Source organism: Camelus ferus, chromosome 16, assembly GCF_009834535.1.
Source record: "Camelus ferus isolate YT-003-E chromosome 16, BCGSAC_Cfer_1.0, whole genome shotgun sequence".
NCBI lineage: Eukaryota > Metazoa > Chordata > Mammalia > Artiodactyla > Camelidae > Camelus > Camelus ferus.
The window spans coordinates 46,673,716-46,697,640 of record NC_045711.1 but is presented as its reverse complement, the minus strand read 5'-3'; the positions used below and the strand labels follow the sequence as shown (position 1 = coordinate 46,697,640).

Here is a 23,925-nt window from a genome sequence, read left to right as displayed (position 1 = left end):
CCTGCCCGGCCCCCTGCCTGGCCTGGGCCCCTGGTCTCCCTTGCCCCCGCCGGCCCCGACGCGAGCTCACCTTGAGGGCGCATCCAGGGGAAGAGCTGTGTGGGCGACGGGCTCTGCTCCGAACCCTCGGCCTCCTCGCCCAGGCCGCTGGCGGCGGCGAGCTTGCAGTCGGCGTACTGCACCAGGTCTGGATCCTGCGCACCGAACAGGCTCTGCCGCTGCAGCGGGTCGTAGCCGTAGAAGTTGCCGGGGTCCCCGTGGCACGCCACGGCGCACGGGTTCTGCTGGTAGGGAGCCGTGGACAGCGACGACGGCCCGTGGTAGAACTCCTGGATTTGCGACGGGTGCTGGAAGCTGCCGCCGCTGCTGGGACCGTACACCACGGTGGGTCGGCCGCCCAGGTCCTGGGCGAAGCCGCAGTCATAATAATTGGGGCGCAGGGACTCCCCGGTTTTGTATTTGGAGAACAGTGAGTTGACGAAATAAGAGCTCATTTTATTGAATTTTGAGGCGGCGGCGGCGGCGGCGGCTGTAGTTGGGGGCTGTTGGGGAGGGGGTGGGGAGGGGGAAAGGGAGGGAGAGAGAGAGAAAAAAAACGCGGATTCGCCGGCTCCTAGTCACCCTCGCCAGGAAAGGAGAGGGAAAGGGGGGGGGGGAAGAAAAGAAAGAAAAGGCGAAGAAGATCTCGAAGCCACCACACTTTTTGTGATTTCCAGGAATAGAAAAGGACAGCGAAGCCTCCAAAAGTCTAAGCTTGCATGGCAGCCGCGGCTCACTCGCCCTCCCCCCACCCCCCACCCCCCAAACAAAAATATACCGCCACTTAAAGAGGTCCTCGCTTTACATTTCGAAGAAGGGATGCCAGTTCATAAACAGTTTTCGGTGATTTACTTCCCTGCAAATGAGTTGTTTCATATTTTGCACTGTCTTTTCATGATCATTTGCATCCATTAGAGACCCCGCATCCTATTGGCTTCTCCGTACTCCTCCCGGACAGAACGCAGAGCGAGGGTGAGAGCAAGAGAGAGCGAGCGAGAGAGAGAGCTAGAGCGAGAGAGCGCCAGGGAGTGAGGAGAGAGCGGAAAAAAAAAAAAAAAAAAGGAGGGGAAGGAAAAAAAAAACACCCAGGGAGAGAGAGGGGGAGAGGGGGAGAGAGGGGGAGGGGGGAGAGAGAATGAATACGGATTAAATCTGTTTAACTACCTACATTAATGAGATATCTTTCGCCTCACAACAAATCAAATACCTTCGCAGACCACCCCCAAAGAGTGATGTGGGGGAGTCACGGAAAAAAACACGCACACACATACACAACGCGCCAGGCGTAGGCACGCTGTTAATTTCGCGATTTTAACGAGGCAGTTGGAGTTTTTAAATGTCAGGGTCGCTTCGGAAAAATGTAAAAGAACACGGTTTAATTGCGCCGAGTTTTAAAAGGTCCTATAAATGTAATTGGTATTTTAATACAAGTTATCAAATCATACAGCTTCCTCTCCTAAACATATTTTCAAACAAACGAGGTAGTCATATTTAAAGCTTTAATGATCAATTTCCTTATTATTGATAAAGGTTTAACTATCGTGTGGAGGGAATTGGCTGGGTAACCGGCCCCCAAAAAACGGCTGTAAACTCTTTAACAAACTATAAAACGCAATAAAGCCGAGTCTGTTGTTGTTTATGCCGCAGCGCATAAAAGCTGTTAGCATTTTACGAGTTCTTTCCTCTACAGCTATAAAACTGCAGCTTCGATCGCCCCCGCCGCCTGACTGCAGCACGGTGGGGGTGACAAAGCCGAAATGAGAATGATTATGAGTTTTTTTCGGTGCAAACGGTGACTTTTGCAAGATTTTCCGCCTCCTTCAGCTCTGGGAGCACCTGCCCCCACTCCTTCTCCAGAACCCCCAAACTGCCCCCTCTCAGGCCCACCCAGGCCAGTCACCAACTTTCCTTCATTAAACAAACAAACAAGGATTTTCTTTGGAGAAGGGGTCCTGGAGGGCATGAAGAAGGACCCAGAGAAGGAGATGAAACTTTCTGCTTAATGGACAGAGGTGAAGCCCTGAGCAAAGCTTGCCCTGCAACTGTGATTCTGCAGTTTTACACAACCTCAGGTGGCCTGGAAGGGGCGTTGCTGGAATGGGAAGGGGGTCCCTAGAAGGGGACTCAGCAAGCCTTTGGGAGACCAATTCTGTGTGATGTGTGAGGGGCCTGATGCCACCAGCAGAATGACACCTAGTTGGGCTGCCCCAGTTCTGCACCCAGGCCTTGGGACCCAGTCACCATGCCCAGCTGGCTCCCAATCTTCCCAGGCCAGTCCTCCACACCTTCCAAAGCACCCTTGGGTGAGGGCCACTGCCAGGCCCATCAGCACATCAAAGAGAAGAAAGAGCAATGGAGGCCACTGTTGGAAACCAAGGACCTGGCGCCTGGCCCTGGTGCCCACTGTCCTGTGCCCTCCTCTGCCCTGAGCAGTGACTGCAGAGTGTGTACCTTTGGGGAAGGCCATCTTTTAGCCTTCACTGTCCTTTGAACTACTGTCACTACCTAAACTGACCTTGGGGTAGAAGGGATTTGGATGCAGCAAGGCCACTGAATTCCCCTTTTTCTCCCCTCTTCCCTTGGGAACTTCTAGTTAAACCCTGCTCTCCCTCTAGACCTGAGGACCTAGGGCCTGAAACACAGACTGTAGGACCCAGCTGACTGGGTGCCACACTCTCATGCCAGTTGCCTTTCCTGGCCTTCCAGCCTACCAGGCCTAGAGGCGATGGTGGCCAGGCTTTAGAAGGCCCCAATCTGAGGGTCCAAACCAATGACCTCCTGGAGTGACTCACTGGCCAAGAAATAAAAGAACAGGACAGAAAGAAGGAAGGAAAGGGGAGAGAGAGAAAGAAAATTTCTAATAACAAAGGTGGAGGCTCTACAGATACATTCAATTCATCCATTGTTTATTCACGAGAGAGTTGCTTGCTTTTGGAGGGGTGATTTTTGGGGATCCCACTCACCCCAATATTTGTAAAAATGAAACTATCACCTTTTCCAAGAGGATGCTACCAGTGGGGACACTTGGTCCTTCAAAAGTGAATCCGGAGAATGGGAGAGAGGCCGAACGGGAGAGAGAAAAAAGAGAAAAGGAGGGGAGAGAACCGGAGTCTTGAATTTTCAGCGCCAGGCTGAGGGGGCGGTGAGGCAGCGGAAGGCAGCGTTAAGTTGTTGTCGAAGCGAACATTTTTATCAAGTGCCGGCGATTTTATGGTCATGATTTGAGGACTCACCGGTGAGGCAGAAATTCAATGGCTTGTTCTAAATCATCCCTGCACCGCGCCAGAAATTCCTGATGGAAGGAAAATGTTTCTATTATAAGAAAAAACAAGAAAGAGCGAGGAGATAATTTATAAACACCCAACGGAGTGCAGATTTATTAGAGAAACTCAAGTTGAGAAACTCCACTTTCCTCTTCGCACCCGGTCCTGGGGGAAGAGAGGAGAGGCTGGCAGTGGGGCTAATTTTAAGGAGACGGATAGCTATTTCTGGCGCAGGTTTGTCCGGATGGGGGGCACGGATCGGGCCGGGCCAGGAGGAAGTGGAGTATTTGGAATCCAAGGGGCTATGGGCAGGCTGACAGCGCACCGGTCTCAGAACGAAAATTCCCGGAGTCCAGGCCTCCAGCTGCTAAACTGCGAAGAGATCGGCGTCCCCAGGCTTGCCTGGGGCCGTGCTGTGGCTCACGGAGCCCTGAACTCTCACCTGAAGCTACGGGACGCCGGGAGCACAGAGCCCTTGCTTCCTGCACCGCGCCTGTCCCCGCATCCATCCGGAAAGCACAACACTTTTTGGCGGCCCGACTTGGAGCGCCCAGAACAACCGAGGAAATAGCCGAGCCTCCCCGCACCTCGCGGTTCAAGGGAAGCCCCTCGCCGAGCCTGGGTCTCCCGGCGCCGCCCCGCCCAGCCCCGGTCCACATACAAAGGCTCCAGAGCCTCGGTTCGTGTGGAGCCGCCCGCTGGCTCTGGGCACCTCCGAATCCCCACCAAAGCCACGGATCCGTTTCCCCCAAATTGCCCCCAACTCCACCCCGGGGCTGGCTCACCCGACTCCCTCTCCCGCCAGTCCCACAGCAGGTTGGGGCAGCTTCCTCTCCATCCGACCTTCTCCTGCCCGCTCGCCCCTCTCACCTGACCTGTTCACCCGCATCCGCAGACCTTCCTCTCGCCCCCCTCTCCGGATTATCTCATTTTTTTCCGAATCAATTCTCCTATTTAATTTGGACCCACTATTCATGTTATTATTATTATTCCCCCTTTTCATGCATTTGTTGTCCCATCAAATACAGAAACAAGATGAGAAGCCCTGAGCCCTCCTCCTGGGAAAACTGACCATTTGAGGAAGAGAGGGGATAACACCACTATATTTGAAGTCTATAAAAAGTGGAGAACGGCCATAATGAACCCTATATTTTTATTACGCGCAAATTATTCATGACTTCTGATAGCGCTCAGTTCGTAGATTCAGGGCCGACTGAGGTGCGAGGTGCAGCCACCCGCGCCCGGCAGCTGCCGCATCGGGGCTTTTCACGTGGAGCAAGGGTGCCATCTAGCGGCCGTCCTGAGAAAAACTAGCTACGCCAGGCCTCTCGGAGAGCCAGCCGCCGCGGCGACCAGCGGAGAAACTTTCATTATTAGCAGAAGAAGGGGAGGGAAATGAGAGCAGGCGAGAAAAAAGGCATCAGAAATCAGGAAACGGTTTTGAAATTGTGCAGATAAGCTAAAAGATTTTTTTTAAAGGCGAGGGAGTGGGGAGGGAAAAAGAAGCAGTAAGCTCCCCCGCCCCCAGCCCCTAATTTCTGGCGGAGACCGCCGAGCAGTGCGCCGTTTATGGCCCGTAAAAGGGGGAGCGGAGCACCTTTCAAATCCAACACGATTGTTCCAAATTCTGAGGAGAAACAATTGGGCTTTTTGTTGGGGGAAAGGAGGCCTGAGAGAGTGGGACAGGACTGTAAAAGGATCAAGAGGCTGCCCTCGCCCAGACGTCTGGCCCCGCCGGTCCTGCGTGTGTGTGTGTGTGTGCGCGCGCGGGCGCGTGCGGGGGCTTCTCTTTATGACGCCCGATTTGAGGGGGTGCAAAGAACAAAGACGGAATCCCAGTTGCGTTCCGTGAAGCATTTGTGACAACAAAGTGTTCTTCCCTCCCCTCTTCCTCCTCAGCCCTCTTTGCCCCCTGGGGCCCCCGGAAACCCCGCGCCCCGCGTTCCGGGCGGGTGAGAGTGGGGGCGGCCCAGCCAGACCCACCCATTCTCCAGCCAGGCCCGGAGCCCAGGCCCAGCTGTGGCTCTCTCAGCTCCGGAAAGTTTCCCCTCACTGTTTGCTTTGCTGCTGTTTAGTTTCTTAACCTTCAGAAATTTATACGCTATAAACTTTTATAGCGGTCATATTCTTTTATTGCTGCGCACACGGCATTGAATTCCTCTCCCGGCTTCTCCTTGTCTCGCACTCTCCCGGTCCCCCTCTCTGAATCTCTGTCTCTTTTATGACAGCAGATTTCCCCATCTCCGGCTTCCGAGCCTCCGCATCTTCGCCTTTGTTTGTCTTTAAAGAAGCCACCCCGGGCTCTGGACTCAGACGTCGCCGGAGGCTTCCCCGGGCGCCCTTGCCCCTGCCCCGCAGCACTCCGTACAGTTCCTGCCTCACTTTTTGCGCTTCCTCTTGGCGGAATCCGGCCTTCTCCGCTCACTCTCAGCGCGGGCTGGCTCCTGGGAGCCCAGGACGGGGAGGGAGCCTAGTCTACACAAGCTCTAGAGGCAGATTCATTTTATATACGGAATGGAACCCTCCTTGGAGGCTGCGGGTCTGGGCCCTGCCATACCCAGGAGCTTCGATTCTCCAGCCTCCTGCTAGCTCTCCGAGTGGTTCATCCTTCTGTTCGCTGGAGAGGGGTAGGCCCATCCTTTTTACTTCCAAGCTCCTTTCCCGCGGGTCATGCTTTGTCCCTACTTCTACCCCAACCTCAGGGTCTCCGCGGACTGCAGCGCCGCTGGGTGGGCCCGATGGGAGGCTCAGGCAGGAGGCCAGCTCCCAAGCGCCAGCCCGTTAGAAGTGGAATCCCAGCGCCTGGATGAGAATGACGGGGCTGCCGAGAACAGCGCTCTCCATATGAGGCTCTGATGGGGACACCATAGTCTGAGAGGGACAGAAAGGTGCACTTTGAAACCGAATTTAGTTCTGGGGTCCGACTGGGAAGGGGATTTTTTTTTTTCTCCTGAAGCATTTCTGTTTCATATTCAACCCTCACTCCCAGCCTGTAGAATCTGCCTCCCCAGGCCTCCACCCCGACCAAACTCTACCCACCTTACACCAAGGCTGCTACCCTGTGGCTCAAACTGGAGCCTCAAACTCCAGGTGGGGACTGAAAACCCGAAGGGGTTCATTCTTTTTGAGCAAAAGAAAGGAGAGCCTGGCCTCCTGGAGGCCTCTGTCTACACCCAGTCCCTGTGCTGCAGGGAACAGCAGAAGGAAGTTACCACCTTCCTCACTTGCATGATATTTTAAAGTGGCCAAACCAAGGTGACTTTCTCAGCCAGGTAAGAGAGGACCTGCTTCCAGGAGTGGCAGGGCAGGCCTTGCCTTCCCTCTGGCTCTGGAGTTGGTAGCAAGCCTCCAGTGCAACTTAGGAGGAAAGTCTCATTGCTCCCTGCAAACCCAGATACAGATCCTTCTCCAAACCACTCATCTATCGTTTTCTGACCCTCCAGCCTCCCAGCTCTCCTGTTGGAAGGCTCTTGATCAATTTAAGCAGTGATCTTGGGAGCTTGGGTCTGGACCAGCCCTCAGCTCCACCAGGAAGACTGCCTGCAAGGTCTAAGGAGAAACCTCTTGGGCACAAAAGTCACTCTTTTGTCCAAGCCACCCTCTTCGAACCAAGATCTCTACCTCTGGCCAAGTGAGGAAAGCCAAGATGGAATAAGACACAAGCAGAGATTTATTTCTAGAGTGATATATATTTTTTGATCTTTTTATGTTTTTTTCTTCCAAAACAACAATCAGAGCTCTAAGCCCCTCACCCACCCCACTCCCACCCACAACCCTCCCATATAAGCGACAACTGAAAACAGGCGAGACAATCACCCCCAAAGAAATCACAAAACACAGCACAATTTCACGAATGCCACCAACAAAGCAAAAAAAGTTCTACTGGAATGTCCCCTTGCAGGGTCGGGAGAAGCAGGAGCAAGAGTCCACGGGATTGGAGGGGAACGGAGAAGTGGGGTAGGGGTGGGGGAGAAGCTGAGCATAAACTCCGGCCTAATGCTTAGGTGCGATTTTGCCTCTTTCCTTAGCACGCGGGACTGTTCCCCAGAAGCGTGCGCGCAGCAGCCGCACAGATCGCCATCCAGGCCCGAGACTCCGCAGGTAAAGCCCGGCCCTGGGGCTGGTTTCTGCGCTTCTGTGCTGGGGTAGCAGCTGCCAGGCCCGGGGGCTCCTCCGCATGGGTTGGACTGAGCAGGACGGGAGGAACGTTGTCAAGCTCTGCGTGCCAGGGAGCCTTCGCTCCTCCCTGTTCTCCATAACTTGCCTTTGGAAAGGAGCCGGGAATCAATTCACAATAAATTCTCCATTGGGTTCTCTTGACCAGGCTTTCCTGCCTATGGAGGGGTAGAGCTAGCAGGGGATGGAGGGCGGAGGGGGGTTGCTACGGGGGCGGCTTGACTCGCTGGTGCAAGGTGGATTGGCCGAAGAGTTGATTTCAGAGCTGGGGAGGATGCGGAAGAATTCAGGGCCGGTGTGGAGCAAGAGAAGCTACAGTCTCTGTCAAGCGGGGCACAGATGAACGGAAGGACGACATTGTCAAGGCTCACGACCCACGATTTGACCTCCTTTTGTTGGAAGGAGAGGAAAACAACATGCAGAATTAAACATTTCCTGCAGCAAAATGTGTGTATGTGGAATACCACCGTAAAACCTAGGAGACTCTTATAAGACCACCGCTGCCTTTCCTCGCCCTTTCTGGTCCACCAGTTTGGGAGCTGAGTTTACCCCATTTGCCCTTGAGTCTGTGGCTGAGTACAGTTAAGGATTCCATGGGGATGGTGGTGAGACATGCTGAGCCTTTGAGCTGCAGCGCCTCATTCAGGAGTGTGTCTCCAGACCCGTTTTCGGTGTGTATTGCATCAGAGATAGAGCCTGGACTTGTCTGACGGTGTGTGGGCTGCTCTGCCAGATTTGGGGGTGTGATGGTCTGTATTTGAGGTGTCACTTGATTTGAGTGTTGACTGTGAGTTTTCCCCACTAGTACGGAGGGCTCTGGGCTTTAGGCATGCGGGTATCTGCTGGGCTGTGTGCAGTTGGAGTGTCCCTGGGTGACTCTGGGATAGGTGCGGCGGTGGGGGGTGGGGGAGACCGGGCAGGCTGGAAGTGAGGGGCTGGGGCTTTCCAGAAAAAACAGGAGGGATTCTGGGGACTCTACTAAGGGCTCTCTTTCCTTATGGCCCATCACTTTCTTAGTAACCAACTACATCTACCTTCTAAATCAATCAAACTTCCTCCTGAGGCCCAGGGAGAAGAGAAGGATGGGTAAGAGCAAAGGAAAGGAGTGAGGCTCTAGATGCAGAAAAGGACTTTGAAGAGAAAGACTCCCTTCCCCATTCACTTGAATACACCCCAGACGGCACTGGCTTTGCAGCCATCACTTATAAATAAGCGTGAGATGGGGAAGGGCTGGGGAGGGCTTGAGGGGGGATCTTTACTCTTTGCCCTGTTCCTTATTCATTTTCTTCATTTTCATCCGCCGGTTCTGAAACCAGATTTTGACTTGTCTCTCACTCAGATTGAGGAGTCTGGCCACTTCGTGCCTACGGTCCCTGGTGAGGTACATATTGAACAGAAACTCCTTCTCTAGCTCCAGCGTCTGGTATTTGGTGTAGGGACAGCGCTTTTTCCGGGAAGAGCGAGCGTGCAGCCAGTTGGCGGAGGGGTTGGCTGAAAGAGAAGCAGCGATAGAATCAAAGAAAGGAAGAGGGGATGAAGGGCCCCCATGTTCTCCTTCCAAGAGGGCGCACCCCTGGTCTCCACTTCCCATCTTGCACTGGGGAAAGGGGGCACCGGGGCCTTCAGATTCCCAGAAGAGTTCCCATAGATGGGCGAGGAGCTGCTATAGACACCTTCAGGTGAGAGTTATTTGGACAGGATGGAGCCAAACATGTACCAGACTTCTCAGCACTTTCAGAGCTTCACCCGCCTCAGGTTCTCTCTCAGTCTTTTTCTCCATTTGGGTCCGAATTGGTTAGGACCCGGGTCAGAGCCCAGCCTGGCTAAAGTCCCCCAGCTACCCTGCTATGACACTACCAGAGTAACTAGGGGTGGCTGACTGAAGGGTTCTGGCTCCAGGTCTGAGAGGAGAGACAAGGATTGGGCTAGGGGAGAGGAGAGTGGCTTCTGTTCAGCCACAGCCAAGAGACCTCCTGGCCCTCCAGTCCAGTTTGAGTGCACCCTCATGCCTCGATCACAAGCTTGTGTCTCTTGGCCACATGGTAGCAGGCATGTGTCTCGTAGATATCTTGCCGTCTCCCCCCGCCCCCCGCCACACACACCACAAATATGGGTTCACATTTAGAGACGCAAACATCTAGCACACTCCAATTCACATGCAACCCAATTGCAACCATTTATCAACTCCAGCCTGTGGACAAGGGAGCGCTGGGGGCTCACAGATAACTTATGGTTGCAATAGTCTCCTTTTCCACTCCTGCTCAGCTCGCAGTTTGGTTAAAGCAAGTTCAGGGAAATTGGGAAACAAGATTGCTCCAGACACAAGGTGGGGAGTCATGGATGATGTGGGGGTAACAAAAGTCCTTCACAGCACACCTAACTGCAACTGGCTTCATGCAGTGAGGGGGAACAGAGAAAGGGGTGATTGAGTGGAGGAGGGGGAAAAGAGGAAACAAAAATATATACAGGCTTCTCTTCTCCTTACCCCTGAACTCAGAAAAGTTACCAAATAAAGCAGAGCCAATTAAAAATAACAGCCACTACTCTGCTAGATTCCTTCTCCCCAAATGAAAAGCACTGATTTTTTTTTTTTAAAAATCTGATTCATCCTACACTAAGTACCGTGTCTTACCAATTTGCAGCGCTATTTCCTTAATGTGATTGCCTGGGCTGGGACCCGCAGCCGCATTAAATATGAAAGAGGGAAAAAAACTGTTAATAATTGATCCTAGCCAAACTGCTGCCTTGCAATAATGGACTTTCCAAGCAGAGTTTGGGGGTTTGAGGTGGGGGATTTGTTTGGGTGTGAACAGGGAGGGTTTGGGAAGAGCCCTGTGTTACCCAAACACCAGCTCCTGTGATTCAACCTGGAGGGATGGAGGTAGTGGGACCTCACAGAGACCTCAGGGGAGGGGGGCAGCTCTCTACCCTCCAGCAGGCAGAGGTCCCCCAAAGGGCCTTTGGGCCACTCTGCTGGTGGGAAATCCAGCAGGGCAAGCAGAGACCAAAAAATCTGACCCTCACTCTCCAAAAAGAGTAAGGGGTGAGTACTTGTCCCTACTGACCTGAAGGTTATCATTTGGGGGCTGAGCCCCCCCCCCCGACCAATTTACCCTTCTCCACCTTAAAAATGAAAAATACTAGAATCCCCCCACCCCCTTATGTAGCAGAGCCTCCTGGAAATTAGACAGACTTGGGGTGCTGGCGAGGGTGCTTTTGGAGGAGTAGGGGATGGTGGGAAACTACCTTCAGAGGATAAAGTTCTCCGCCTCTCCGCAAGCCTCTCTCCTCCCCACCCTTCCACTCCCCAGGGTCCTTTCGGGATCTCTCCTCCACGACGGCGGTCGGGCCCCTAAGTTCGGAAGCGATTCCGCGACTCCCCGCGAGGCGGACAGCTCCGGCTGGGGGTAGGGAGTCCCCGCGGAGGGCAGCAGGGGCCGCAGAAAAGGAAGCGGCAACCAGGCCAAGGATGCCAAGGAGGGGAGGGGGCGACCAGAGGGAAGGCTCCCGGGGAGGGGCCGGCGCATCCGGGGAGGGGGCTCAGTCACCGGGTCCCGGGCTTCCTCCGCCCCTCCCGGCGCCGGCTGCGGACACTGAGCTGCTACTGAGGGAGATCTGCTAGGAACAATCCTCCGCCAAGCTGTTGCATCGCAAATAAAATCCTAATGAGCCCCCTCCCACTTCCCCTTGGCCGGCTTTTACGGTGTGCGCGTGGCGCAGGGAGCTCTGCCAGCCGCGCTGTGCCCGGCAGCCCCGTGCTCTCCCGCCCTGGCCCGCGCGGGCTCTCGGCCTCGCTGGCTGCCTCCCGGGCCCCACCAGCTCCTCTCGCGGCCGGCGGTCGTCAGCCTCTTCCCGGGCTTTCAGCCCAGGCCTCCGGGGCGTGGGGGAAGGAAGGCCGAGAGAGCGGCGAGCAGGTCCCAGGCGCTCCGGGTCCCTCCTGCACTTGGAGGAGTGGGGGCGGCGCTTCTCCAGCGACCTCAGTCTCCTCTTCTGGGGCACCCAGCTGCCTCTCTTCCTTCCTCCCTCTTCCCTCCTCCCCGGCTCGCTCTCCGGGCCACCGCCACGGTTTCCCTTCACATTGTCCGCAGTTTATTGCCTCTCCCCTCCCCTCCCCCTCGCCTGGCCTTCGGCCTGGGTATTTCCTCACTTTTTATAACTTACTTTGATCCGGCCTCTCTTTGTCCTCGCTTCCTTCGCAAATTTTATTGTCCCCGTAGCCGGGTCTTTGATTAGACAGGACGGCCTCCCTGCCGGCCGAAGTTTCCAAACTGTACTCGGGCGTGCCCTGCTTGAGCAGCTCCCCAGGCGCGCCCAGCAGCGGCTCCGCCTTCACCGCCGCCTGGCCCTGCCCCGGAGCAGCTTCGCCGCGCGGCGCCGGCTCCAGCCAGGTGCGGAGGTACCTGCTCTCGGCCGGCGGGACGCCCTGGGGCTGGATGTAGGGGTGGTAGACGGACGGCAGGCTTCCGGACGCGTGCGGGCTCAGCGGCGCCCAGGAGGCGCCGAACACCGGCGCTTTGGGCTGGAAGCTGCACGAGGGAAACTCCAGGTGCTCCGCGTGGCCCGGCTGCCGGGGGCTCGCGTACTGGCCGGAAGGAAACTTGGCTGGAGGCGCGTCCTCACTCTCGTGACTTATGATCGAGTCGACATAATAGCTGCTAAGCGTCCCAGAAATGGACATTCTCAGACATTATCCGGGCGCTCGCAGGGGGAAGGGAAGCGCTCGCGCGCGGCGCCCAAGCAGGGAGAGGTGGCACCCAGACCGGTGTGAGGGCTTTCGGACGCGACCCCCCCAGCCCCCCCACCCTCCCACCCCCACCCCCTGCTCAACTTCTCAGCCAACAAAGTACAGTGGAGCAGCCCGGCTCAGCGCTCCTTGCAAAATGATTGGTCAAAGTTTTTCCGACTGCCTGATAAAGCGTCAGCTCCGACATAAATCAATCGGGCGAGGGGGCTGCGCTCTCGCTGTCATCCGTCCGCACCGCATTCCATATCGAGGATGGATTGTTTTATGCTGATGCAATGTGCTATCACGTCAGGGCTTCGGCGGCCACGTAACCTCAGCCAGAGCTGCCGGCCTCCCGTCCCCCCCTCTTTTGCAGGAAGGGGGGCAGTTCTCGACGTGGGGCGGCGGGGGCGGAGGAGAGGCGGAGGGGAAAGCAGCGGGCTGCCTCGGGAGGGACGCTGGCTGCGGAGCCCTCTCCCCAGGCGGGTCCAGGAGGGAGAGAGGGAGAGCAGGGCAGAAGGAAGGGGACAGCCCCAGCCTGGGGAGCAGCCAGAGAGGCCCACAGCATAATTAAAGAGGAGGTGGTCCTGTCCCCACCACAAACACACCTCCACCCCACCCCGCCGGCCCTTGCTTCCTCTTCTCTGTCCCCTTGACACAAGATGTTAATTAAACAACAGTGCACCAGAAAGCCACTGGAGATGAAGTAAAAGGGATGGGGAGAAGTTGGGGTTTTACAGAATGCGTCCGCTTTGGAGGGGGCTTTCTGTAACTAGTTTGGGAGGTTTACAGGCCTGGGAGCTTCTCCTGACCCCTCAGTAGCTGAGGGAGGAGAGAGGGGAATAAAAGGACGTGAGTGTCCAAGGATCTTGTCCAAAAATGTAGCTGTCTTGAAATTAGAACCCTCATGAGGTTAAAGGGATTCATTAAGTCCTGGAAAGTTGAGCCTCTGAAAGAGTTTTATACAACTAGCTTCTTTAAGTTTCTTGAGCCTCTCTCTGGCCCTGGTCAGTCAGAGGAAAGAAGGGAGGGGGGACACAGCCATTTCTCCTTCCCTCCTCTTAAGAGCGGGCCAGGCCCTTAAAATTGCCCAGATGGGGGAGCTGAACATCAGAAAGGATTAAGGAACTTCCCTAAGGTGTCAACAGAGCAGAGGTGTGGGAAGGGGTCCAGAGTTAGCGCCCTTTCCATCCAGTGGGGAGGGAGGTGAGTCCGAATTTTCGCCTCTCTTGCCGGCTCCTCACGCGGTATTGCGCCTTAGAAGGATTTCCAAGTATAGCTCTTGGGCACCAGCGTAGACAGAGAGCCTTGCAGGGTCAGTCTCCCACCCTCCAGCTGCCTTCCTTCTTGCAGACTCTCACTGAAGCTTCCAAACAGCCTGTTTTTATTGATATCTGCTCTGCGGCCCTGTGCTGGGGCTCCCCTGGGACCACCGGCTGGCTTCCTGGCCCATCTCCAGCGGTCGCTCCCCCGGCTTCTGCCCTGGGTGCAGTCGCTTCTTGTGGTGTGGGTGCTCAGGGAGATGCGGCCCCTGGACAGCCCAGATTCTCCTCCGGTCCAGTTTAGGGGCAAGGCTGGGGCCAATTTTCTCAGCCCACTCCGATCCTGGCCCTTATAAGATAGGCCGCCCCAGCCCAGTCATTTTAACAAAAGCGAGACCATTCTATTTTGAGGTTTTATCATTTTGGCCATGTACCCCTCTGCCGGGCAGAAGGCTGCGGATCACCTCTGCACACGCACAGACACACTCCCGCCCGCTTTTCTTTCCAAATGAAGCCATCTCGTGTCATTACGTGTGAAATACGAGGGCAAAGCGCCATATTTCTTCACATTATGGCGATTTCAAAATGATTTTTTAAAGATCAATGCCGGCGCCCAGCTGGCCCCCTCCTTTTCCACCCCAGCTCTCCGAGGGCGACAGCCCAGCAGATCCGGAACCAAACAGCGTGAAGATCTGCTTTTTCCATGGGACCCAAGTGGGGAAACAGAAATCCAATGCAAATTCTTCTAAGTAGTGGTTGGACGCTTGGGAAAGTCAAGGGAGCTCCCTGGACTCGCCAGCAAGAAAGCTGGGCGCTCAGCGAGTGAATCACAGTTAAAGCAAAGCACCTGTTCTCCATTTGCCAGACATAGGGAGTCTGCTGTTGGCTTTACCTGTAATAAATATATTCTTCAGGAAAAAAAAAATCTCATCTCCCGCTATAAATAACGGTGTTGTGAAGCATGGCGGGCTGGGTATATGACTTTCTGTAGTATATAAATTAGGGCCCAAAAGGACATGTGGACTGTGGGCAGGGGCTTTTTTATTTATGGCAAAGTCACAGCACCGGGCTGCTCTTAAGACTCGGGCTGTGTAGGCGCTGGGTTCCGACCGCAGCCCTTCTGGTTCCCACTCTGGCCCTGGCTTTGCTGCCGCTTCTCTTTGCAGTGAGAGAGAAGTCTAGAGAGCCACTTAGTTGAGGGAGGAGGTTAGAGGGAGAAGAACATTGGGCTCATGACTTGTGCCTTACAGTGGTGGCATGTCCCAGCAGACAGGGTTCAGGTTCGTGGGTCGCTGTCTGGTGAGCTGCCCTAACCCCTGGGGGCTCCTGGGTGCTGGGTAAGAAGGGGACCCAGGCCTCTTTTCTAAGACCAGAACCTAGCCTTTGCTCACAAACAAGCTGGGGGTGGGGAGAATTCCAAAGTGACAGGTTTTGGAGGGCTTAGTCTTCTCAGGAGCGGTGGCTCTGAAAGGAGGAGAATGAGCCAGCACCCAAGCCCTGGAGTCTGCACCCGCAGCTCGTCTCCTCCAGGTGAGGATCCAGAAGCACCAGCTAAAGAGTCCCACCGCAGCCAGGCTTTCTAGAAAGCATTGTTCCCCCAAATTGGGGCTCAATTCCAGCACAGGCAAATGATTCAAGGGTCCTCTGAGAGGGAGACCCTTGTTTGGGTGCTCTCCCCAGAGCCTATGGACCTCCCCCCCCAACCTTGTTTTCTCTCCCAGACAATGGTACCCACCATGAGGGAGAGAAGCAAACAGGGTTTGGGCCCCTGGAGCCCAGTTTCTAGGGCTTAATAGAGGGGCTGCTTGAGTGGGCGTCACTTTATCCTGAGAGAGCAAACTGCTCCCCACTTCTCCTCAATCCTAGAGGGAAAGAAGGAAAACCCTCTAGAAGCCTCTTGCCACTCCCTGCACAGGAGCCATGCCTGAGGGCCAGTGGCAGATAGCTCCGGGAAGGGCAGGCAGGGAAAAGCTGCAGCTTCTGGCCACAGTGGGGCCCAGAGCAATCAAGAATGAGATCGAAGTGGGGAGAGCAGAGGCCAGCCCTGGCCAGGACCAGCCGGTGAGTGCCTGTGGTTTAAGGGCTGCTTTTGGAAGGGTCCTTCTCTATAAGGAGAGAGAGAGAGATAAAAAAGAGAGAGAAAAAATCTGGACGGAGGGAAGGAAATTAAAGTAAGGAGAAAAATAAAGAGAAAAATGATAAATGGAAAGGGGGAAATTTTGATTTTAATTGATAAGCTAAGCTGAAATTTATGCATGCTGTATTTGAATAGGTGTGTGTTTCCTGTATGCATATTTCAAATCAATATTTCTTTATGGAAACCTAGTGTGCTGTGCTCTATGCTGTGTATAGAATATGTAATAAATAAATCTGCCCAACTATAATACTGAATGCATTTGGGCATTTGTATATAAGATCTAATGGTTCACATGTGGATGCGTGTATAACCCCTGCGAATAATATGGGTTTACAATTCTGCTGTTATCAGAAGACCTATGACCCAAAATGTATGTACATTTTTATAACCACCACACACTTATAGAAAGGGCAAAAACTTGAGTATTTGCATACTGGAATTGTGGCTTTATAACATTAGCTAATTCAGAAGCGTCACTTGAAAATCTGCCTGTTGACTCGATATTCAAGCAAAATACACACTGTATCCACAAACACATGTGACTTAAACCTGGATTCTTTTACAGCTTCCTTCTAAAATATTTCTCTGGAAGGTGAAGAAAATGCCTCAAATTGGCCCAGAGGAGGTCACGAAATTTTGTGGCTTTTTTGTCTGACCATGAAATCCTTTACTGCGTATCTTACCCCAAACCGCAGGGACAGCATACATCGTGTGATGCTTATTTCATGGTAGGGATGGACATGGGGAGGAAGGCACTGTTATACATGCACAAGTGTGTCCCACACAAGTGTAAATCTGACCAGTGGACAGAGATGAATTGAATGTGAAAGCTCTCAGGTAACTGTGGAGATCATAAAAAAGAACTGCTGTGTACAACGAAATTAGCAAAGTCCCCATGTCTCTGTCCCCAAGCACCCAGAGCTATTTCTTCTGACCCAGGATCAGAGTGTAGCCCCACTGTGAGAAAGAACGAGGTGTGGGGTCACTTGCTCCAAGTGGGAGGGAATCAAGGTCCCCAGAACTTTACCCTTCCATGCAACAGCCTCCGAAAGGAACCACATCGAATCTGAGCACAAGGGTTCAATCCTTGGTGCTTCCACACCCTCTGAGTGAGGATTTTAATTGTAAAGTAACGAAATCTTCTCCCAAATTCCTTCCCAGGATGTTGGAGGTGAAAGGAAGGACGGAGAGGTCAGTGGCCCAAGCAGACTTTGAAAATCTTCTTACCAACTATGAGCCCTCAGGAATATGGAAGGCCCTGGGGGCGGCTGGCTCCTGGGGAGGGGGCATCCAGGAGGCCAAACGGGGTGGGCGGTGGGCGGCAGGCGGGGCGGAAAGGAGCTGAGCAGGTAGAAGGTTATTACGGAATTGCTTCCATAAAACCTGTGGCTGTTGTAAAACTCTCTGCTTTCCAAAGACTTTATTTCTTCCTTTCTCTCTAACTTCCCCCTTTTTTTCATTTTACAGCGCTGTTCCTGGGAGGGGGTGGCCAAGGGACGCCAGAGATGGAAGACAGTCAGGCTCCAGGTGGCGGGGCAGGCTTGTGAAAGGCCAAGGGAGAAGTAAGGTGAGGCAGCGGAACATGCCAGACCATCTTCCCCCAGACCGGGGGACAAGAAAACATCAAGGGACAGTGTTGCTGGCCTTTGCTCACCAGGACAGTGAGTTGAAGGCTGCATTTCCTCCGGGGGCTGAGGGTGGGTCTCCCAAGGGCCTCCTCCACCCTGGAAGGGGCCCCTTATTCAGAGACACCCTTCACCCTCCAAGTCAGCCTGGCGCCAGAGCCCCATCCGGTCGGGCCTCTTCCCCCAGGCCCCTTACTACATTTCCTCTGCCTCAAGCAGGGGGAAAAAAGTTTGGGAACAAAAGTTAGCTTATGCTTTGGACTGTCCCCCTCCTTCTGCCAGCACTTCTAGTTACTCCTTTCCTGGGCAGAGAGCCAGCAGCCTGGAGAGGGCTGGGGTCAAAGAGGGTATCACAGCATTGCCCCTGCCCCCCCCCCCACTCCATCTCCTGTCACTCCATCAGTCTGGGCTGAACTGTCTAACAGAGTCTGGGGTTCCCACTAGCCAGCAAGACAGGCCCCTCGCCATCTCCCAGGGTGGGGGTGGCACTCCAGACCTAAGTAAACCCACAGCCCAGCCCAAGGATCTACAGGAAAGTCTTGGCCACTCAGTGGGGAAGAGAAATCACTGAGGGATTAGGAAGGGGAAAAATTTTTGGACCTACCTTTGTCCCACTAGGGGGCCCTAGAAAGGACCCTGGGGGTCTGTGGGCTGAGGCTACAAGGGATCCTGATGTTTCCCTTTCAGAATGGGACAGATTGAGCCCTCTCCAAGGACCTGAAGCTTCCCATTAAAGTGGAGCCCTGTCCACCCCGCAAAGAGTTACAAAGACTTCAAGGACCCCCTGTGTCTCTGTCGAAATCAAGCCTTTGCCCAGTTGGGGAGACTTTCTTTGCAAAGTCTGAATGTAGAACAGAACGCAAGACCCCAAGACAGGAAGCTTGAAGTCCTAACTAAGACCCTTCTGGCTCTGTAGAACAGCCCAGCAAGGTCCCTTTGGAGAGTGGAATTCTCCCCCACTTCCCCTTTCCCTCCCAACACCCACTTAAATACAGAAGTGGGAAGACACCCGAGAACATTCCACATCTCTGCTCTGGGGAGCATCCTTGCTGCTCCTGGGTAAGGAACCTCAAAGCACTTCACCATTTTGCAAGGGTGATACAGTAATCCTGACTCTGCTTCACTATGTACCCCACCCCAACTCCTCCAGCTAAGCGAGGAGCAGTAACTGCCGTGAGTCGGGTGGTTTAATGTCGTTGTGTTCAGAAATCCAGGCCCAACAACATGAAACTACCTAATTCACTCAGCAGTTCCAGTTCAAGCCCCAGGTCAAGGGCTCACTGGGGGCAGGCCCCTGCAGCCATTTTGTGGGCCTAAACGGCTGGCCAGGCTAACTTCATTTTCCTCCACCTCTTCCCAAATAGAACACAGTTGCTAATAAACAACATATCCAAAAACTGGAGGCAGAACTCCAGGCAAAACCATTTTGGAGCTGGTGCTGGCAGCTCCAAATTGATCCAGGAGCTTTTGCTCTCTCCCAGGAGCCCTGGTCCGGGGCAGAGTTGTGGGGGGCCTAGGCCCAGCCTCAGGCTTGGGCTGGGCCCTGGGCATATACCTGCTTGGTCACTGCCTCTCAGCCTCTGTCTCAAGCTGGAGGTCTCCACAGCTAAAACGATTTCCCTCTCAACTTCCAACTGTTTTCAAGGTACGTCTGCAGTCGCCATCTGGCTAGTGCCAGCTCCAGAGTCACCCAGGGTAGGTCTGAGAGGTCAACTCTTCAAGCCCTACACGAAACCCCAACTTTGAAATGCGAACAGACAGGAGAATGGAGAGAAAGAATGCTGAGAAAGTGACAGTCGGAGAGGGAGCCGGAAAAGCAGAGTGTGCGAAAGCATCCAGAAGACTTGGGAGCAAACAAGCAACAGGACTGGAAAGGAAATTGAGGTAACCTGGAACAGTCGCTGGAAAGTCACCCTGCCCAAAATGTCCTGGGGCCTTGTCTCCGCAGAGGCTGAGCTGTCCCAGGTAAGATAATCCATTCTGAATTCAGATGAAACGGGGAAATTTGCTCCTTCCTTCCTGAACTTCAGCCTGGACCCTTCGTTCCCCGCCTCCCACCGATGTCCCTTACTGCCACCTCCGCCCCTCCAGACCCCACACCCCTCACAGGTGCCCAGGCATACACCCCGCACCCGGCGGTGGCCGAGCGGGCCGAGCGGCGCACTTACCTGGGCGACGGCGGCGGCGGCGCTGGGCAGGAGCGGCCGTCGGAGGGGGCAGGAGGTGCGGAGCGAGTGGTCCCGTCCGCCCGGCCCGGATCCCTCCTGGTCTCGCCCCGGGGGCGAGGGTCCCAGTGGCCACGTGTCCAGCGAGGAAGTCCTGAGGGAGCGCAGGAGTCTGCGGGGCCGCCCGCTCCCCCTCCCGTGTATAAATCTTGGGGACCGGAAATACAATAAAACTTCACCGTGTTGATGAACTTCAAACGGTTTACATCCCCTCCTGTCCTGAAAAGAAAGACGGCTGGGGGAGGGTTAGAGGAAGGGGGAAACAAATTTACGAGCCGCGGAAGCACCCGCTCGGCCCTTTCTTTCCCGGGCGGACCGTGTCCGCGTGGAGAGAAGCGGCCTGGCCCTCGGACTTGGCTCCGCGCTCGGGGCGGGGGGGGAGTGGGGGGCTGGAGGCCGCCGAGGGCGCTGAAAACCCGCCGAGCCCACGCACGTCCTCCGCTCGGCTGCCCGCTCTTCGCCAGGGCAGAGTCAGGCGCCCGGTCCTTCCTTGCTGAAGCCCTGGCTCTGGCAGCCACGCCCTGACCTCCGTTCTTTGCATCTTTCCGCTGAAAGCGGGTTTTTTCCTTGTTTCGTCTCTAGGCGCCATAATCTTTGCCCTGCCCCGCCCCGTTTATTGCCAAGTACTTGCTAGAAGGGGAGAGGGGGTCAGAAGGTCTGAGGGGGCTGAGCTGGGCAGGGGTTCCCAGAGGAGAAACCGAAGGCCGGTCTTCGTGGAGTGGACGGCCAGCGCTGAGTGGTGTCCAAACTGGCCTCTGCCGAGCTCTGCCATGCTCTCCCCTCCGGCTCCTTAAAAGCTTCAAAAGCAAACAAAAATGACCACTACCCGGACCTCCACTGCCCTCTCTGTAGTTCTTTTCTGCTCTGGGCTGTCCGGTTTGTTTTGTTTTGTTTTGTTTTGTTTTTTACAAAACTTTGTGAAATCCGGATTTGGAATCACAAATAGACCATGTGAACCAAAACCAAGAAACATCCCTTTTCGCCTTGGGCTCCAGATAACTGGGAGTGAAGCTGTTGATTTCCTATTCACTTTGTGTGCAGGAAGGGTCTGGTTAGGTGCCCTCTGGGGTGGGAGAGCAAAGGAATTCCATCATGCCTCACACTTATTCATGAAACAAAACAAAACAATCAAGGCTTCGGTCTAAGAGGCCCAGGCAAGGCTTGGGTACTGGACTGAGGCTCAGCTGCAGACGCAGGTGGGGGTTTGGTGCACTGACTGTCACCTTCCTCGCACAGACACGCAGGTGCGGCCCTGTGTGGCCAGCCAACTCCACCACCTCCCCTTCCAAGAAAAGACCCCAAAGCACTACTGGGGATTTTTAAAAAATGGGATGGAAAGTGGAAACGAACAGGGAAAATGCTAGGCTGTAGTTTACAGTTTACAAATGTTCTGAAAGGCTAACTCTGCTGCAGGCAGTTTCACTTTGCCTCAGCTGGGGAGGGGTGGGGAAGGTCCTTTGGCTCCTTCCTTCCACCAGGAGGAAGGAGGGAGCTCCCCCACAGCTGGAGGACAGGAAGTAGCTTGTTTATGCCAACATTCATATTCAGGATACGCATGGGGAGGCCCCTCCAGCTCCCCTTCTCATTCATTATGTGCCCCAGCTCCCTCACTTCACTTCCCCATGTATTTGTTTTTACTAAATAAAATAAGTATATGTTATTCAGCAGACTGGCAGTCAATCCTTCTGTCAGGGAGGATTTGCCTCTGCGAGTTGTTAGTGACAGGAGGAGGGCAGAACTGAGGGGCAGCAGTTTCCACACCATTCAAGAGTGTTATTGTCCACCCCTGCTCCCCTAGGGACCTGGTCTGGGCCTGCAGTAGGGACAGGTCAGTGTGCTGGCTCCCTGCCCATTGCTGACCTGGGTCTCTGGAAAAACTGAAGAGACCACAGCCTGAGAATGACACACCTGCGCACACACACATTTTGCACACTTTTCAGGGGCTTTGTGGCTTCCCCTCACCCCACCTCCAGAACCCAGGCTGAGGCCATGGATTCCAGTTTAAAAAATAAAACTCTCTGTATGGAGCCTCCAGCACCTGAAACCGAGTCCCATAGATGCTGGGCAGCCTTTTCATTCTGAGTTCGCCTGGCCCCAGAGTCAACTTTCAAATGCTCAACACAGACACCCACCGACAGGGGCGCTGGTGCCAACAAGGACCCTCCTGAATGTCACTCATACACTAGTTGATGGTCACTCAGTGAGTAAAGGCCATTTAGGCAATGTTTCTTTTCACCCTCAAAAGCTTTCCAAATACTTTTCCAAAAGCATGTCCATCTCCAAATTACTCAGAAAACTGAAAATGTAGATGACCAAGCTGTAAGATTGAGGGGCAAATTTCCCTACTCCCTTCCTTTAAGATAAAGCAAAACTCTAGAATAATTGGAGGGGGTCGGACAATTTAGATGGTGAGAGGAGGCAGTGCAGACAGAGATGTACAACACAGGATCCTCAAAGAAATCGAAATTGAGACCCCCTTCCATTTAGTGGGAGTCACAAAAATCAGTATTTCTGGACCTTCCAGGCCCGTGTCCCTTCCTAGAGTTCATTAAAGGCGGGGGTGCTCAGACAAGTCAAAGGTGCCGGAAGTGTTCCTGAGACCTGAGCTGGATTTCCCGCCGCAATTTCTGGCCGAGGCTGGGGAAGCAGCTCTGTAGTCGCCGGTGGATAAGGCTGAGGCCGTCGCAGGCCTCTAGGTGGCGCCCTGGCGTTGAGTTCGCGTAGAAGAAGATCCTCGCGCTGCTCGGTGTCCCGCGCCAAGTGAAGGGGGCCGGTTCCTGCAGACGCACTGGGCTTGGCCTGGAGCTGGCCGCTGGCGTGTCGCCTTTGGCGCCCTCTGCCAAGCAAGAGAAACACGATTAAACGAGTGAGAGCTGGGAAAGGAATCCACAGCTAATCATGGCTCCATTCTCTCCCCACCCCCTACCCCATCCCCCGACTCTAGGGAGCCTTCCACAGCCCATATCTCCTTTGATCTCTCCAGAAGCCAGCTCAGGGGCAGCGCCAGAATCTTTTACTCCCTCTCACAACTTGCAAAAGAAGTCACTGAGGCCCAAAGAAATTAAACGTGGTTAGCCCAAGATCAGAGCAGCTATTCAAAGTGGTGAAGCAGGGCTGGAGGACATGTCCTCTACTCCAAGTGGAATGTTCTTCCAAATTATGACGACCTCAACAAAAAATGACTTTCTTGTAAGCAAAATTCATTTCCAGAAAGACAGCCTTTTGGAGGTTGTCTATGTTGGAATTTTGGTGTTTTCTGGATTTAAGATTTGGGGAAGTACATAAGGGAATTGGAGGCAGATATAGGAGCCGTCGGTTAGGACTGGGAACCAAGACAAGTCCCGCCCCCTCCCTTTCAGAACATAGTCAGCTCAGTGTTGCTTATAACCTCTCTAGCTGTGTGTGATCATTGGCAAGTGATTTAGGCCTTCAAAGGCCCGGATGAAAATGACCTACTGGATAGGGATATTGTAAGGTTTGAATACTTTGTAAAAGAGACCCTGATGACAAGAAGAGTTGTCTGATATATGACTGTCCCATAAACCCCAAAGAGAGGGACATTTTAGGGCAGGCAGTTGGGTCACTTTCCTAGGCTTGGATGGGGCCAGTAGAGTTATAGAGTGGCATAAGGAAAAAGAAGACTTGTTGGAGACTTTTGAGTCTGAGCTCAGAGACACTAGAACCTGAGAAGGGGAGGTTAGGGGAAGGCGGGATGGCTCTTCCCCATCCCCCAAGGCAGAGATAGTGCAGAGTCCTCTAGGAGAAGTTTCTCCAAAGTTATTCTTAGGACAGAGGTCCTTGAGACTCCCTCTCGGGAAAGGAAGGGAAGAGGAGGGCAGTAGGAGGCAGGTGCCTACCGTGGGGCAGACTGCGGGCGCAGCGCCTGCCCAGGGCTGGGCCCCGCGAGACACTCCTCTCCCAGCCGTGCAGGGACTCTCGCGGACGCCTAATTACCCAGCGCACATCTGGAGCAGCTGCGCCCTACCCGGCCTCAGGCACATTATTCCGCTCCAAATTCTATTTTCATTCCCGAGGCTGAGTCATAAAAGACTCGGAGGCAGGATAAAGTCGGGTCTGTGTGTGTCAGCATTCCTCTGTGCGTGTGTGAGTGTGTGCTTGTGAGGGTGTGCGAGTCGGGCCGCGGCTGTGCGTCTCCCTGTGATTGCCCAATCGATGCGCAAAAGTTAGGGGGGGGAAATGGAGCAACATCAGGCGAATTCAACAGCGAACATACTGTCGGCCTCATTATCCGCCCATTTCAAGGGAAAGCATTTGGGGCTCGGAATTAGCCAGTTAATTGCATCACTTCTTTGTTCATTTTCAGGCAGGAGGAACTCTCTGCATTTTATTAAAACATTCTATATTTCAAAAACTTGATCTTTTCGTTGTCGAGTTTATTTCCATCCTTGTTATGCCACTTGAGCATTCAGATCTGCCCATATCATATCAACATTATTTTACACACACATACACAC

The 23,925-nt window shown here is 54.1% G+C and overlaps 2 protein-coding genes and 1 long non-coding RNA gene across 9 annotated transcripts in view; 1 reads left to right on the top strand and 2 right to left on the bottom strand.

Annotated features, from left to right (window-relative positions):
- HOXB8 (homeobox B8) overlaps positions 1-23,925 on the bottom strand; it is a 34,389-nt gene that overhangs the window by 1,940 nt on the left and 8,524 nt on the right. Inside the window, exons 2-4 of one of the 4 annotated variants that reach the window (XM_032457837.1) lie at positions 19,394-22,286; positions 818-1,044; positions 71-542 (exon numbers count right to left, since the gene is read on the bottom strand). In XM_032457837.1, the coding sequence (XP_032313728.1) occupies positions 71-494 (424 nt within the window). In that variant the 5' untranslated portion in view covers positions 495-542; positions 818-1,044; positions 19,394-22,286. Of the gene's footprint in view, positions 1-70; positions 1,068-3,272; positions 3,290-19,393; positions 22,287-23,925 lie in introns of those variants that run through there. The other 3 variants (XM_032457839.1, XM_032457838.1, XM_032457836.1) reach the window with 3 other exon arrangements.
- HOXB9 (homeobox B9) lies at positions 6,991-12,530 on the bottom strand. 2 transcript variants are annotated; one of them, XM_032457833.1, is made up of 3 exons: positions 11,640-12,530; positions 8,738-8,969; positions 6,991-7,867 (listed from the first exon to the last, which is right to left on the bottom strand). In XM_032457833.1, exons 1-3 carry the CDS (start codon positions 12,154-12,156, stop codon positions 7,846-7,848), a joined length of 771 nt encoding a protein of 256 aa, XP_032313724.1. In that variant the 5' UTR covers positions 12,157-12,530; the 3' UTR covers positions 6,991-7,845. The 2 variants fall into 2 exon arrangements, with proteins under 2 accessions (XP_032313724.1, XP_032313725.1); XM_032457834.1 differs by having other exon boundaries at positions 6,993-8,969; positions 11,640-12,510.
- Positions 14,902-19,452, top strand: LOC116656846. 3 transcript variants are annotated; one of them, XR_004311837.1, is made up of 5 exons: positions 14,902-15,524; positions 17,068-17,261; positions 17,913-18,870; positions 18,983-19,190; positions 19,317-19,452. It is a non-coding gene; the product is annotated as an uncharacterized LOC116656846 (long non-coding RNA). The 3 variants fall into 3 exon arrangements; XR_004311838.1 differs by lacking the exon at positions 17,913-18,870 and having other exon boundaries at positions 18,871-19,190; XR_004311836.1 differs by having other exon boundaries at positions 17,913-19,190.

Bases quoted from the DNA above. Each gene is read 5' to 3' on its own strand.
- HOXB9 (XM_032457833.1), bottom strand. From the start codon at position 12,156: ATGTCCATTTCTGGGACGCTTAGCAGCTATTATGTCGACTCGATCATA. The intron at 8,970-11,639 runs GTAAGTTATAAA...CTTCTCTTTCAG, and splicing joins CAAAGAGAGGCCGGATCAAA to CCAACCCCTCCGCCAACTGG. The intron at 7,868-8,737 runs GTAAAGATCCCC...TTCCAACAAAAG, and splicing joins AATAAGGAACAGGGCAAAGA to GAGGTCAAATCGTGGGTCGT.